The 13933-nt window shown below is 46.4% G+C and overlaps 2 protein-coding genes across 2 annotated transcripts in view; one reads left to right on the top strand and one right to left on the bottom strand.

Annotated features, from left to right (window-relative positions):
• The window catches only part of LOC119127295 (ADP-ribosylation factor-like protein 15), a 51673-nt gene extending 43504 nt beyond the window's left edge, over window positions 1-8169 (top strand). The window contains exon 5 of the mRNA XM_037259206.1: window positions 4272-8169. Coding sequence (XP_037115101.1) covers window positions 4272-4424 — 153 coding nt within the window. The 3' untranslated portion in view covers window positions 4425-8169. The remainder of the gene's footprint in view (window positions 1-4271) is intronic.
• The window catches only part of LOC119127193, a 665522-nt gene that overhangs the window by 171466 nt on the left and 480123 nt on the right, over window positions 1-13933 (bottom strand). The gene's annotated exons all lie outside the window — the stretch shown is intronic.

Consider the following 13933-nt stretch of genomic DNA (forward strand, 5'->3'; position numbering starts at 1 on the left):
GCGCATTTAGCAAATGAGACAATTATGAAAAGTCAAATAGCAGTTCCTTTTCAATATGATGGCGTCAGAGCCCAACGTGATGCGAGCTTTAAATCTTTTGCAGAAGGCGAGCACTTTGATTGTAATGCCGCGTGCTGTGTGCTAAAGTGTGGTGGTGTTGGGGGGGGTTGCTACAGCTTTCAAGCTGGTCAACTGTCAGGACTAGTGCATGAAAGGAGGCCTCAGAGTGAAAGGGGAGGGGGGGAGGCCCTTACTAGGGGGTCCTGCACAAGGGAGGGTGAGAGTAGCTTGTGATGGTGGACCGCCTGGGCTCGGAGGACCCTCTGTGTGGGCTGAGACGGCGTGGCAGGCCTCCTCGCAAGAAACTCAGAGAAGGGGGGCCGTATTGGCATGTTGGCCTTAGCAGCGTGGCACACGGGCAAGATGCCAGCTCAGAACCAAAGACCAGATGTTTGTCAGGGTGGGCGCCTTTCGGCCTCCAGCAAATGGACTAAAAGTGTAATAGTCCAAAGAGGGGTACTGAGCACACACTTCCCAGATCCTTAAACGTCACTGGCTGTTCTTCATGTGGAGCAGGTCAAAGTCCGGTGAAGGGGCCACAGCTCCGCTATTGAACCTGACCATCGGGGACCCGCGTGGCGTCTTCATATGATACTTTTCCTCCAACTTGGGCTTAGTTCCACGGTGGCCTCCACTCCACACTTGGGCCTGGACCCAGTAAAGTGTAAGCTTTGATTTTCCCGTCTTTTGTTACTTCCCCATTTTCTGACTTTTCATTCATTGTCGAGCGAGTTGTTGACGAGGGCACCGACTGCCAGTCCAGCCAAAAACCTTTCGTCCTTTGTAATCGAACCAACCTGAAAATGAATCCAAAACGTCAAGAGCTCCCTACGTGCTACGGGAAACTATAACTACCATACGGCCCGCCACAGAAACGAGTTTGACACCCCTGTGTTTTCTTCCCTTTATTTTGGGTCCGACGCAATCATCTGAAAAGGCAAGTGGTTCCGCATCAACAGGTTTTATTTAGTGACCAATGGGCTGTTTGGTTTAACCCCTCCTACAGATTGCGGTGCAATATTTGTTTTTTTTTTCCCCCACTGGCGAGACATGAGAAGGTCCCCCTCATGTCTTCTGGACTCTTCAGGTAAAAGCAAACAAAGGCATACGTATAGCTATGATATGGTAAGTAGATCTGGTGTCGCCAGTGTGGGCCACTTGACTGATATCTTGGCAAGGGACAGGGTCATTGATTGCCTTGATATTTGAGCATGGCGCTTTCCCTAATTCATACAAGTCATGATTGAAGGGATCTCACATCTTTCCATTGAAACCAGCCTGTTAGATTTGCAATCTTGGACCAAATCAAAAGAAGACAAAGATGCGCTCTGGCCTGCCTGATTTTTTCCCAACAAAGGATGTTATTTTTGTCTCTGCCCAAATGAAAAGCTCAAGGCTGAAATCAAGTCGGCTCTCCAATGAGTTGATTGAGTAAAGCTCCTCGTTTTCACGTTGCCTGCGGGAAAGTGCTGTGTGAAGGAGAGCGTAGCAGCCTTTTTCTGCCGCTTCTCGTGTTTTGGCTTGTTTTTTTTTTTTCCACAACCAAAGGCTCGAAGGCAAAATCTTCTCAAGTGAACATTTCCTGTTCTTCCTTGTGTTTTTTATGATCCTTCAACGGGAAGAGTATTATTAGCATTATTCAATATTATTGAATTCGAATTTCGATTTCTTTCTCAGACTTCATAAATAAATGCAAACGGCAGACTCGACAGAGAATAGCCGTCCTGAGTAAGAAATCCACAGTTTGCCGTGTGGGCCGTTAAATGTTATTGTTCGATGCGGATCCGTCTGGCTTTGCTTTTATCCGCTCGACCCGACTTCCCGATCATGCCGGCGTATCACGAGATAACGCAACCGTTAGCTCAGGCTAGTCTTCAGGATCGAAACAAGAAATTGCGTGAAAACAAGAAATGAAATGAGTCATATAACTCGAGTTTGTCACAACGTGCCGTAGTCCATGGCTAATCTACTAAATAGAGCTTGAGCAGACAAGCTGAAGACGATTTATTGCCCTTCACATATTGAGGGGAAAAGCCCAGATGCTTTGCTGAAATCAACAGGTAGTTGGCCTCCAGTTTCCCCAAAATATCGAAGTAAAAATTAACACGCACGCTCGCTCGCTGGCTGGCTTGCCAAAATATGCAAGACTGACATCAAATATGAAATGCACACCGGCCTGAAGAATTGGTCGCTGCCTTGCACAAGTTGATCAAAGGTCACTTCCTGTTTCCGGCGCCAGGAATGGCCATTTTTGTTTGTTTTAACACCCTCCCTTATGCAATTCTATATAAGCCTCTTTCTCCTCTGCATATGACCTACAAGTTGCTAGAGCGGATGACCCGCTGGTCATTCTGGGAGCCATCTGGCAACGACGTACTTGTGGCTTACCCTTCCCGCTGCCTCACGCAATTCCTTAAGCAAGCATAAGTGCGCTTAGGAGGACTTAATCTTAAAGAAACGGGTTCGGGCCACGCTGTCGGCGAGTCGCCGTCGAGATGCGCCCGGCCATTAGGTCAGCGGGTTCCTTCGGCCTCATGACGCAAAAGTGGTTCGGGAGCCAAAGCTCCACCTGTTGTCGCCACCGGGACTAAAACCTCTGGATTGAGTTCACGCTGATCTGGAGACCCCTGAAAAATGACGCCGCATGTATGTGAATTGTAGCAGAGGAGCGAGCGAGGCTTGAGCCTAGCTCCGCAACACTGCAGGCCAGCCAGTGCAGGGCACAGAGTCTCCCAGAAGAGGGCCTTGATACAGGCAAGTGGGCCAGCCGGCCGGCCAGACAGGCAGACAGCCAGCCGGCCGGCAAGCCAGCCAGCCGGCAAGCCAGCCAGCCAGCCAGCCAGCCAGCCAGCCGCATCGTCTGCAGTCTCAGTCTGATCTGAGGCTACTGCCCGGACCGAGGCGGCTCGTGTTACCCAGACAGATTTGTTAACACTGTTTGGGTCCGCTCGGCTTTCTAGCTGGGCCCCCGAGCCAAACTCGGCCAAGGTGACTTAATCTGTCATTAAACTCACATTACACCCGGACAGAGACTCGGCTCAGGGGGGCGCTGAGACGCTCCCGCTGGCTGGCATGGCTGGCTGCATTGGAGCTCCGGCTCCCCGCCTCCCCCATCCATCCATCCATCCATCCATCCATCCATCCATCCATCCATCCATCCATCCATCCATCCATCCATCCATCCATCCATCCATCCATCCATCCATCCATCCATCCATCCATCCATCCATCCATCCATCCATCCATCCATCCATCCATCCATCCATCCATCCATCCATCCATCCATCCATCAGGCACGCCACACACCGCTGCACAGCTTGACAGCACAACACGCAGCAGGAATAAACAATTTCACTTCAAGGCATTTGGGTACGTTCCAGTGCCCCCTCACAAGCAGCATTCTGTCTTGTTGCAAGATCAAATAAGCTGCTCGTCTGATCAGTCGGTCAATGATCACTGGCATGAAACATTTGAACAACCTCAAGTTGACTCTTTGTAAATTGTGTGAAATATTTGCCAAGATATTTCGGAACATCCGCCTTGCCTTTATTTGGAGTCTGCATTCACATGCAGCCTAGCAAGATATGAAAATGTATTTGCAAAAGCAAGCCAAAAGACAAAACTTTGGCAACGTTGATGAGTGCACCTGTTTGCTTGTTCTTTTTATTCATTCCTTCTTTTAGCAGCAAAAACAAGAATCCGTTTGCTGTTTCTCATCGTATATGGACTTCCTTGCCAGCTGTTAAAAACAACGTGGTCAGCCAAAGGATTGCGTTGATTGCTTCTTTTTTCATCTTTGAATGAAGTTGACGTCGCTCCTTAAATCACCCGCTTTGACTTTGCGTGCAAAGGAACATGCGCGGCAGACCTGTGAACAACTTCAAAAAAAGATTGCTCCCCTAGGATGGACTGGAAATAATCAAAAAAAAACTTGACTCATGTACAGGAAATGTTTCTTAAGTGATATTTTAATGATGTGATTGCTCATTTTTGATTTACAAAGTACAATATTTCCCGGTTAAAGAATACAAACACAAATTTTTTTTTAGGGGGTTGGGTTGGGGTGAGGCGGGGTGTACCGGATTAATGTCGTTCCATTCATTTGAATAGGGAGAGATGATCTGAAATTTGAGTTTCGAGCATTACCGTGGAACGAATTCTACTCTTATCTCAAGGCACCACTGTAATCCGTCGTGCGTTTGTGCGTGCAGGTCAAGAAGTACTTTGAGCTGGAGCCGCTAGCCCGGGGCAAGCGCTGGATCCTGGAGGGCAGCAGCACGGACCACGTGGACGCCGTGAAGGAAAGCTTTGGCCAGTTCATCAGTCTCCTGGAGGACAAAGACACGCAAGGCGGCAGGATATGACGCCGTTAGTTAGCGCCGAGAGACACCAACGCCGAAATGGAAACGTTCGGCTGGTGCGCCGACGAATCCACGCCCGCCCCCCCTTCTCTTTCTTCAGGACTACCTTCCAGGGGCCTTCAGAACCACTTCGAACCTCGTTGTTATGATGCTCCTCCTGCACCGCCGTGTGTCGAGGTGGGCTTTGTAATTACTCTCCGACGCGCACACACACAAAGTGGGGCCCAGGTTGCCTGTAAGATAAGTTTACCTCTTCCGCTAATGACTTTTCAGGATGTCCGAGTGGGAACCGTTGATGTTGTTTCCACTTGTTTGTGTGTCAACTGTGTCCATGTCAGCGTGTGACGCCATAACTAGCCTGAGCCTTGTAGCGCTAGCTAGCTCGCAGTTAGCATGCGACCGGCACACCGTGTACATATTAGCGCTACTAATCACGTGCACTCGAGTGCTTTTAGCAATGTGCAGCATATGACGCTTGATGTCTGGAATCATTGTTTCTTAAAGACAGATCACACCACCCAATTTGGGAGTCCTTCCCTCAAGCCAATGACCAGTACAAGTATTATGGGGCTCACCCACAAAAAATCCAATCTCCTAAAAACAACAGATTACACAAAAGGGAGAAAAACAGAGTAGTTAGGAGAGATAAAAGGGTTATTTTTGGAAAAAAATAAATAAATGATGAGACTCATGCTGTATCAAGTTGGAATGCAGGAATAAAAGTCCAAATAAACAGGACCACGCTAGTATTACCCAAGTAAACATAAAATCAAGTTCTCATTTTATGAGGAAAGTGTCCTTATTTTGTAGAGTACGTTGTAATATTGCAGGGGAAACGATAGAATATTAAAAGACTAAAATCATCGTTTCAGGAGAATAATTAGGATGGCGGGAAATGTTGCACTTTTACAAGCATAAATTTGCAATATTACGAGGATAAAGTCATAATGAGGAAAAGTTTCTAATTCATTACTAGAAAAGTTAAGTCATCATTTTTTATCCTTATGTGTAATATTCCCACTTCATAAATGTAATTTCACTTTTTTCTTTTTGGCTAGAAAACAAGTTACTAGCTATTATGAGAGTTAAGTCGTTAAATTCTGATTTAAAAAAATAATAAAAAATTGACACTCACTCATAAAACAAAAGACTTAATTTACGTAATATTGCAAGCGTTTTTCCCCACCCAAAATATGACATATTTTATTTCCTTTCTAGTGTGCCTATCTATCCTACTTGTTATGGTAATTGTGCAGGCCGGATGTATTGGCAAATGCATTTGATGTTTTTCACATGAGTGTCACTTGTTGTTTTTGTGGTGGCGGCGGTGACGGGCGCAGGCTCACGCTGTCCGCGCGGACTCCGCTGCCTCGGCGGCCCAATATAAAGTCAATCAATCAGCCGCGGCAACAGCTGCCAGTGACAAGTCCCTGTCTGACACCCTAATGCCTTCCTTCCAACTGTCTGTGAAGACCCCCCTCTGGCCCAGACCGGCCTAGACCCCACCAACACACACACACACACACATGCCCAAGTGTGCTCTTCACATCATGTGCCCGGCCGGCGGCATCCAGTCGACAAACACTACAACTTTCACGTTTGTCTTTTTTCATCTTCTTCCGTCTCGACTGGTTTTGTCTGTGTCTATTAAATTTGTAAAAATCTTAATGAGCGTCTCTGCTGTACCTTTGCTCTCCATGAAGCTTAACTGCTGTTGGGCCGGATTCATTTTTGCTCTCCCTCCCTCCCGAGAAGTACCTCGCCGCCTTTTGTTTCCAAACAAGCAAAGTCCTCTGAACATTGCCCTCAATGAACCCCGTGAGTTTGTCACATGCAAATGTGTAATTACAAGACAAACACGAGCGAACGGGCGTGTTTTCTTAAACCCGGCGAAGAATGCCTACCCGCTATCTTCCCTGTCTTCTTCCATCAAATGTGTTTGTGTCTTTGTACTGATAACAGATGTTACCCTGACATCCATCAGGGCCTCGTACCCCTTGCTCTGCCTCCCGCTGTTGATGATGAACACCCCACATTCTCTGGTTATACCTCGCTTGTACCGCATAGGCAAAGGTATTGGGACTGTGGAGATAAAACATCAGAGGCTTCAATAAAACACACCCACCCGCCCAAGTCTTTATAATCATAGAGAGTAAACAGAGGTTTTTTTTCTTCTTGTCTGTTGTCCTCTGTGTGATCTTTGCGCGATCCCAACGCTCCGAGCTGTAAAAGTCATTAATGCCTGATTGACTCTTAATGAGTTGAACTTTGAACTACCGCCTTCCTTCCTTCCTTCCTTCCTTCCTTCCTTCCTTCCTTCCTTCCTTCCTTCCTTCCTTCCTTCCTTCCTTCCTTCCTTCCTATCCGTCTTGAGTGGCTTTCCTTTACAGTACGCTCATGCATAAAAGCAGCAGCCTTGCACCTTATTTGGTCTGTCGACTTGCTTGACATTTTGAACCAACAGCCGCTACTTGCAAGTCAAAGGCGGAGATTAACCATTCATCGGCCTCGTATCCCTCAGCACTCATCACCGTACGCGGGACTTGTTACGTTTAAAAATGCAAACTCATTTATTTTACAACACATAACACTTCTGGGTCTTAAAGTCTGCGGGTACACGCATTTTTAATATTTACGATGAGAGTGGGGGGGAATCACTCTTGGCACACCGCAGGATAATCGCTCAGGATAATCTCTTGGCTAACGCTTCATGACTAAAATAGGTGTTTGAAATATGGAGTTGAGTTAGCTAGTTCCTTACGTTTGATTTTTTTTTGGATCACCGCCAAAATGTTAGCGCTCAACCAAACAAAGTTTGACTGGCTGTGTCATTATTTTTCTCAGAACTCTCCCTCACGTTCTCATCCCCACATTCAAACTTCATCAGCACCTAGCGTGCGTTCATCCCAGGCCGCCTGAACGCCCCGTGGCGTTTTTCCCACCGTGCTTGTCACTCGCGTGTTTGTCCTGCTGTCTAAATGTGTGCGTGTGCTGTTTCTCTTCCTCTCCGCGTGGCTCGGGTGCTGATGGAGACCCGCATCCCAGGTGGGCCTAGCCTCCTTAACCCCCGCCACATCAAAACAAGAGCAGGCCTCTTGCTTTTCAGACAAACATCACTCACTTTCTTTGTTGTCTGAGGAACGGGGGCACAGCGATTTGTCTCCCAAAGCAACCCCCTTTCCTGCTATCACCTTGCACCCATTCGTCGCTAAAAGCAAACGTCCGTCAAAGCCAGGGCGGCGCATTCCTCGGAGAGGTCAATGGACGGCGGCCACCGCTGTGAATGAGCTCAGGAAATGGACATTTTCATCTTCAAAATGGACACCAGCACTCTCAAGCCTTGTGCGAGTGCTTTGGGGACACCTGTCAGCGGGCAGGCTAATAGTCTTTGCGCCGTTCATGTGTAGTTTGACAGTGAAGTAGCAATGAACAGCTTGAAGTTCATATTCGGAACCTTTTGCACCGTCAGGCACAGGGATGAGGCCCAATGGCTCCTGCAGACCCATGTGGACAGGTGATTTTGTGTCCAAGTGGAGGGGGAGGGAGGGCGGGGGCTTTTATGAGCGTGACCCTTACATGGCCGTCTCGACCAGTCTAGACTCCCGAGTCCCCGTCCTGTTGCTGCCTATCAGACTGTGACTTTTTACAAGTCCCAAAACAAAGGAGGAGTGGCAGCGTGTAGCGCCCTCATCAGCACATAAATTCACCATTTACTTAACTGCAGACAATCTTGGGCATGGCTTGGGGGTCAGTATTGGAGGAATGGGTGTGTCGTCTTGAATGAATCTCTACTTCTGCTTTAAATTAGATCAGGACAGATCAAGTCACATTTTTAACAAGTGCTGAGCCTCCTGTGATTTTCCATAACAAGCCGGCGATGAATAAGCGGCTGATATGGAGCCCAAAGTGTTTAAGCTTTGCTTATAAATGCAAAATGACTTTTGCCTGGTGCGCCGCGTGGCGGGCGGCCGGCCAAACGCCGTAGGTGGATTAGCTCATTCAATCCAAACAGTTTACGGCTGACGACACTCTGTGGGCAGCTTGCACGTCTCCGCAATACAAACGAGGGGAAACAACAACAAAATTAAAAAAAAACACACACAAAAAAAACAGAGCGTCTTTGGCGGGGGACAATCGAATAAACACGGCTCGGCGCGCAGAGAAAGAACACCTGTGTTTTGTACACTGGGCCGGTGACCGAGCGGCATGACTCACGACAGAAAGCTGCAAAGTCAGATGAACAACCGCCAAGGTGGCCGTGAGTCAGCTCGCTGACAGTCGGCCAATAAGCCGGGAGTCACGTCCAGAAATAGTGTTTAAGGTGGTTGGAGATTAGGGTGAAAGGTCACACGGGGTCATGGAAGACACCAATTTAGGTTGGCAAAGAAAAGAAAAGAAAAGAAAAGAAAGGAAAAAGGTCCTCATACGCAAAAAATTCAAGGTCAAGGTGTGTTAAAGCCATCGGACACGTGTTGCTCATGTGTGCGTGCGTGAGAATGCGTCTCCGGTGTTTTGATCACATGATCACGTGTTTATTGATGTGCTCGGGACGGAGCCTAAACATCGGCTAATGGGATTTAACGGCACAAAGCGCCCAGAAGAAAAGAAACGGAGCCGCTTAACAACCACGTTGCTCATATTCGGATTAGCTCTTATTTAACTTCAAATGGTGAGTATATATTTTTTCTCGCCACATATTGAATTTTTTTCCTGAGCATTTTTTTTTTTATCTTTTCAGCGTTTCTTGACTTTATTCTCAATGAATTTCAATGGATGTCAGTTGCTATATGCACAACTTTTGGCATTTCACTATACAAGTTCACCTGATCGGATCAGTGATTGGCTGATTGATTAAGATCAGAGCGAGATTTTCTCCACCCAAACCAAATTGCTGGTTTACGGCCGGCAGTGCCTCGCTAGCGGCCCGCCTCTCTGCCCCTCCCGCCGCGCCTGCTTCACATACACAAGATTAAGTAGCAAAAGTGACATCCAAGACCAATCGGGCCACCCAAGAGAAGCGCAAGCGGCGGAAAGGCTGTCAGAGCCCCCTTTGGCCACATTCATCTTCAAGCCTCTCCTGCCCTGCCAACTCGCATCGCCTTCAAACGGCGGTGCAGTGAACTTTTCCCTCCCCTGCGCTCAGAGCTACGCCATCAATTCACTCTTTGGGGGACAATTTATCGTCGCCTGTCGCGGCCAGGACCGCTTCAAACACGTACGCTAAATGAATGACTTTTCCAGACTTGCGTGTCATTTGGCTGTGAAAAAAATGACATTTGGAAAGCTCAACAACTCATTTACAGTTGAGTGACACGCTTAGTGGCCCAACCCTCGTTATATTGCGGGTCGTCAGTTCGAGTTTTCGGGGGATCATATTGATGAATCGAAAAGTCAAAATTGTTGAACACTTTTTTGTGTATCCCTAAAATACGGATATACTATACATTAAGACAACTCTTCAGTGCAGCATAAATATTTGTCGTTATTCGCAGAGGACAAAGATGTACAACCGAGTACTGATAGTGTCTGTCTACATGTGTTGCTGCACTGCTTGTGTTCAATCCATCCCTTAAAGGGTTATTATATCCTGATATTATTTTGTGTTAGCATTAAGCTAGCATACTGAAAGGGACAGTTAGGACCAAAGCGTCTATGCTAATTTATGTTAGCTCATTTTTGTTAAGCTAGCTGATTTTTAGTAGATGAAATGAAACGCTTTGGTTGAACTTTCACAGTAAACTTCAAGTGAGTGAAGCAAGCCCACTTTACCATTTATATGGGGAACTGTGAATGAGAATGAGAACAGATACAGAGTAAACAATGTGCTCTAATAATACGAAACGTGTGTGGGAGGGGTAAAACCACAAAATATTTCACCGTATCCTCTGCTATGAATGGCTTCACTGTATACACAGGGCATCTTTCATCTCTTTTGTTGGGAGGCCGGGGGGGTCATCCAGCTTGATATTGGTGCGAATGGAAAAGCGGCGCAGGCAAATAAATGGCGGAACATGAGTGTGTAATGCAGCAGATGCCTTGGAGTCCCAGGAGAGGGCCTTCCCCTAACCCCGAGCTCAGCGCGGGCCCAAAAAGAGGGGGCACGTCGCGCCATCTAAAACGAGTCCCCCCCCCACTCCCTTTTGAAGACGCTGGGAATCAAGCGGCATGCCTCAGATACTTTCTACTGGTTCCAATTTACTCCACTACACACAGTTGTAAATCTGCTGATGCTTTAAAGGATCACGCCGCTGGTTTTCTCTTTTAGTTGCTTCCTCCAAAAGAGACAGGATCTATTTATCGCTATTCGCTAGCTATAGCCTGCTAGATCATCCAATTAGGCCTCCCTTTTTGAATAGGGAGCAAGTGTAAATAACTCAGCAAGCAGCCGTAGCAGCAGCTACTGAAGCACATGAAGAGTCTCTCGGGTTTTCTCGTGTGTTTGCTGTGCAGTATTAAATATTATCATATGGTGACTCTTTTCCGCTACGCTACTTCTGACATGTGATTTATCTCACTTACGGTAAAGGTCTTTAAACGCAGTAGAGGCCTTCGGACAGACCTCGCCAATAAAAGTCATCAGTCGAAGGTGTGTTTCAGTTTAAATATGAAGTACAACATGGCTGGCTTGTAGTGAGCGTGGTTGTTTTTATTTCCCAGCTGTTTCAGCCAATTACAACCATCGTCAATATGACAATAAAATCGTTTGGCAGCTAACGTGCTTGAGACGCCATACTAATGAGCAGGTGCTGCACACATACATCATTTGTAAAAACAAAATGCAATAATGGATGTTACCGCACATCTTTAAAAAAAAAAAAAAAAAAAGCTTTACTATATACATGGTCTTTTAAAAGAAAAAAAAAGCCTTACTATACATGTTTGTTTTATTTGAGGTCAAGGGTCAAAGATGAAGGGATGAAGGGTCAGGAGCCACAGGTCAGGGTTCAAAGGTGTGGCTTCAAAGGCCAGGGGTTAAGGGTGAAGGTTCAGCGGTCAACGGTTAGGGGTCAAAGGTCATACGTGGTTATTTACAAAAAAAGGCTTACTTTTTTTGGGAAAGCCTTGCTATACAATTTGAGATTGGGGGGGATACAAGCCTGAATGGAATGGGTGAAAACAATGAGAAATGAATGACAAATGAACTTTCCCAACACTGATTGGCTCCAATATTAAGGCTCAACCTGTGGTAAAAAAATTAATTAAAAAAACGCCTAATACACAGCTATTCTCCAGAAGCTATCCACTTCTTTCCTTTTTAGTAGAAGCCTAAGTCCGTGTTCAACTTGTTTGTTTGTTTCTTTTTTACATTGAACATTTGCCACCTCTGCCATCTTGAAGCCAGTTCTTTTCTTTCCTCATATTCCAATATTTTCTTGCGGTGTAATGAATCTGCTCGCTGTATGTACGTCCCGCCGCTCATAATGAGCAAGTGGTACAATCGATGCTCTCATTGCGCAAACATTCGTGCTCTTTTAACGCTTTCCACTTTTTACCGAGAGTGTTTTTTTGTTGGCTAGCGGCTACACATTGCTGTCATTCACGGCCCGCCGACCGCATCGGACCATTACACTCGTATCAGATGGGTGCCTTTGATGCGCCCGGCGACAGAGCGACGTAAATAGCGAGCAGAAGGCTGTGAAAGATTTGCAACGCAGTGCGTTAATTAACGAGGGGTTATACCAATTAGGCACCCACGGCTGCTATGTGAATGTCAGCGCAGTCACGCAGAGTGGAACCGGGCGGCAGAGTAACACCACTGTTTACTGAGCACAAAGGCCGCAAAGAAGCTCCGGGAGGGAGGGAGTGTGAAGCCCCTCTTCCAAACCATTTCTGGCCGCTTCACATGAGTGTTGGCTCGTGAGTAACCGATTCGTTCAAAAGAACGGATCTTTTCAGTGAACAAGAGTGAACGAATAACTTCTTAACGTGATTCGTTCTTTTTTCAGTTCATGACTTCAGCCAGTAGGTGTCGGTAATGCGCATTGAAGTTGGTGCCACCTCGCCGTAAAACAAAACGAAGAAGAAATGAATGGGTGTGGCACTTTTCACTTAAACCAGGGGTGTCGACCTCCAGTCCTCGAGGGGCCGCGTTCCAATATGTTTTCCAAGTTACCCTCGTTAAACACACCTGCGTGAAAAGTTTTAGCTCCTGCAGAACGTGAAATGACCAAAAACTTTTCACGCAGGTGCGCTTAACGAGGGTCACTTGGAAAACATGTTGGAATGCGGCCCCGAGGACTAGAGCTTGACACCTGTGACCTTTGACCATGATTTTTCCCTAATGAAGTGGCCTGTTATTAGGTACACTTGAAAATGGCGGTGTACCTAATGGAGTGTCCGTGTGATTCCCTCGTTAAGTGCACCTGCGTGAAAAGTTTTAGCTCATGCGGAACGTGAAAGTGACAAAAACTTTTCACGCAGGTGCGCTTAACGAGGGTCACTTGGAAAACATGTTGGAACACGGCCCCGAGGACTAGAGCTTGACACCCGTGACCTTTGACCATGATATTTCCCTAATAAAGTGGCCTGTTATTAGGTACATTTGGCGGTGTACCTAATGGAGTGTCCAAATGACATCACAGATCAAACAGCCAATCAGAAAGTGGGGGTGAGGGCGGGTGTGGCACTTTTCACTTAAACCAGGGGTGTCCACCTCCAGTCCTCGAGGGGCCACGTTCCAATATGTTTTCCAAGTTACCCTCGTTAAACACACCTGCGTGAAAAGTTTTAGCTCCTGCAGAACGTGAATTGACCAAAAACTTTTCACGCAGGTGCGCTTAACGAGGGTCACTTGGAAAACATGTTGGAATGCGGCCCTGAGGACTAGAGCTTGACACCTGTGACCTTTGACCATGATTTTTCCCTAATGAAGTGGCCTGTTATTAGGTACACTTGAAAATGGCGGTGTACCTAATGGAGTGTCCGTGTGATTCCCTCGTTAAGTGCACCTGCGTGAAAAGTTTTAGCTCATGCGGAACGTGAAAGTGACCAAAAACTTTTCACGCAGGTGCGCTTAACGAGGGTCACTTGGAAAACATGTTGGAACACGGCCCCGAGGACTAGAGCTTGACACCCGTGACCTTTGACCATGATATTTCCCTAATAAAGTGGCCTGTTATTAGGTACACTTGAAAATGGCGGTGTACCTAATGGAGTGTCCGAGTGACGTCACAGATCAAACAGCCAATCAGAAAGTGGGGGTGAGGGCGGGTGTGGCACTTTTCACTTTCCGTGAAGCTTTGACCATGATTTTTGATTATTTGATTTATATATAAAAAGCTATGCTTCCTCCTACTCCTTTTCGAGCATTCTTTATTTTTTTTATTTACTTATGTATTATTATTATTAATTAATTTATTTAATGTATTTACTTCTATTTGTTGGTTTTTTTTTTTTTTGTTTGTTTTGTATGGACTTATGTGGCACTTTAGAGTGTTATTTGTTTTTGGTTTTTTTGTTTTTCTTTTTTTGTTTTGGATGTTCGAAATAAAGATATCAATCAATCAATATAT

This window comes from Syngnathus acus, chromosome 9 (genome assembly GCF_901709675.1).
Source record: "Syngnathus acus chromosome 9, fSynAcu1.2, whole genome shotgun sequence".
In the NCBI taxonomy this organism is placed as follows: domain Eukaryota; kingdom Metazoa; phylum Chordata; class Actinopteri; order Syngnathiformes; family Syngnathidae; genus Syngnathus; species Syngnathus acus.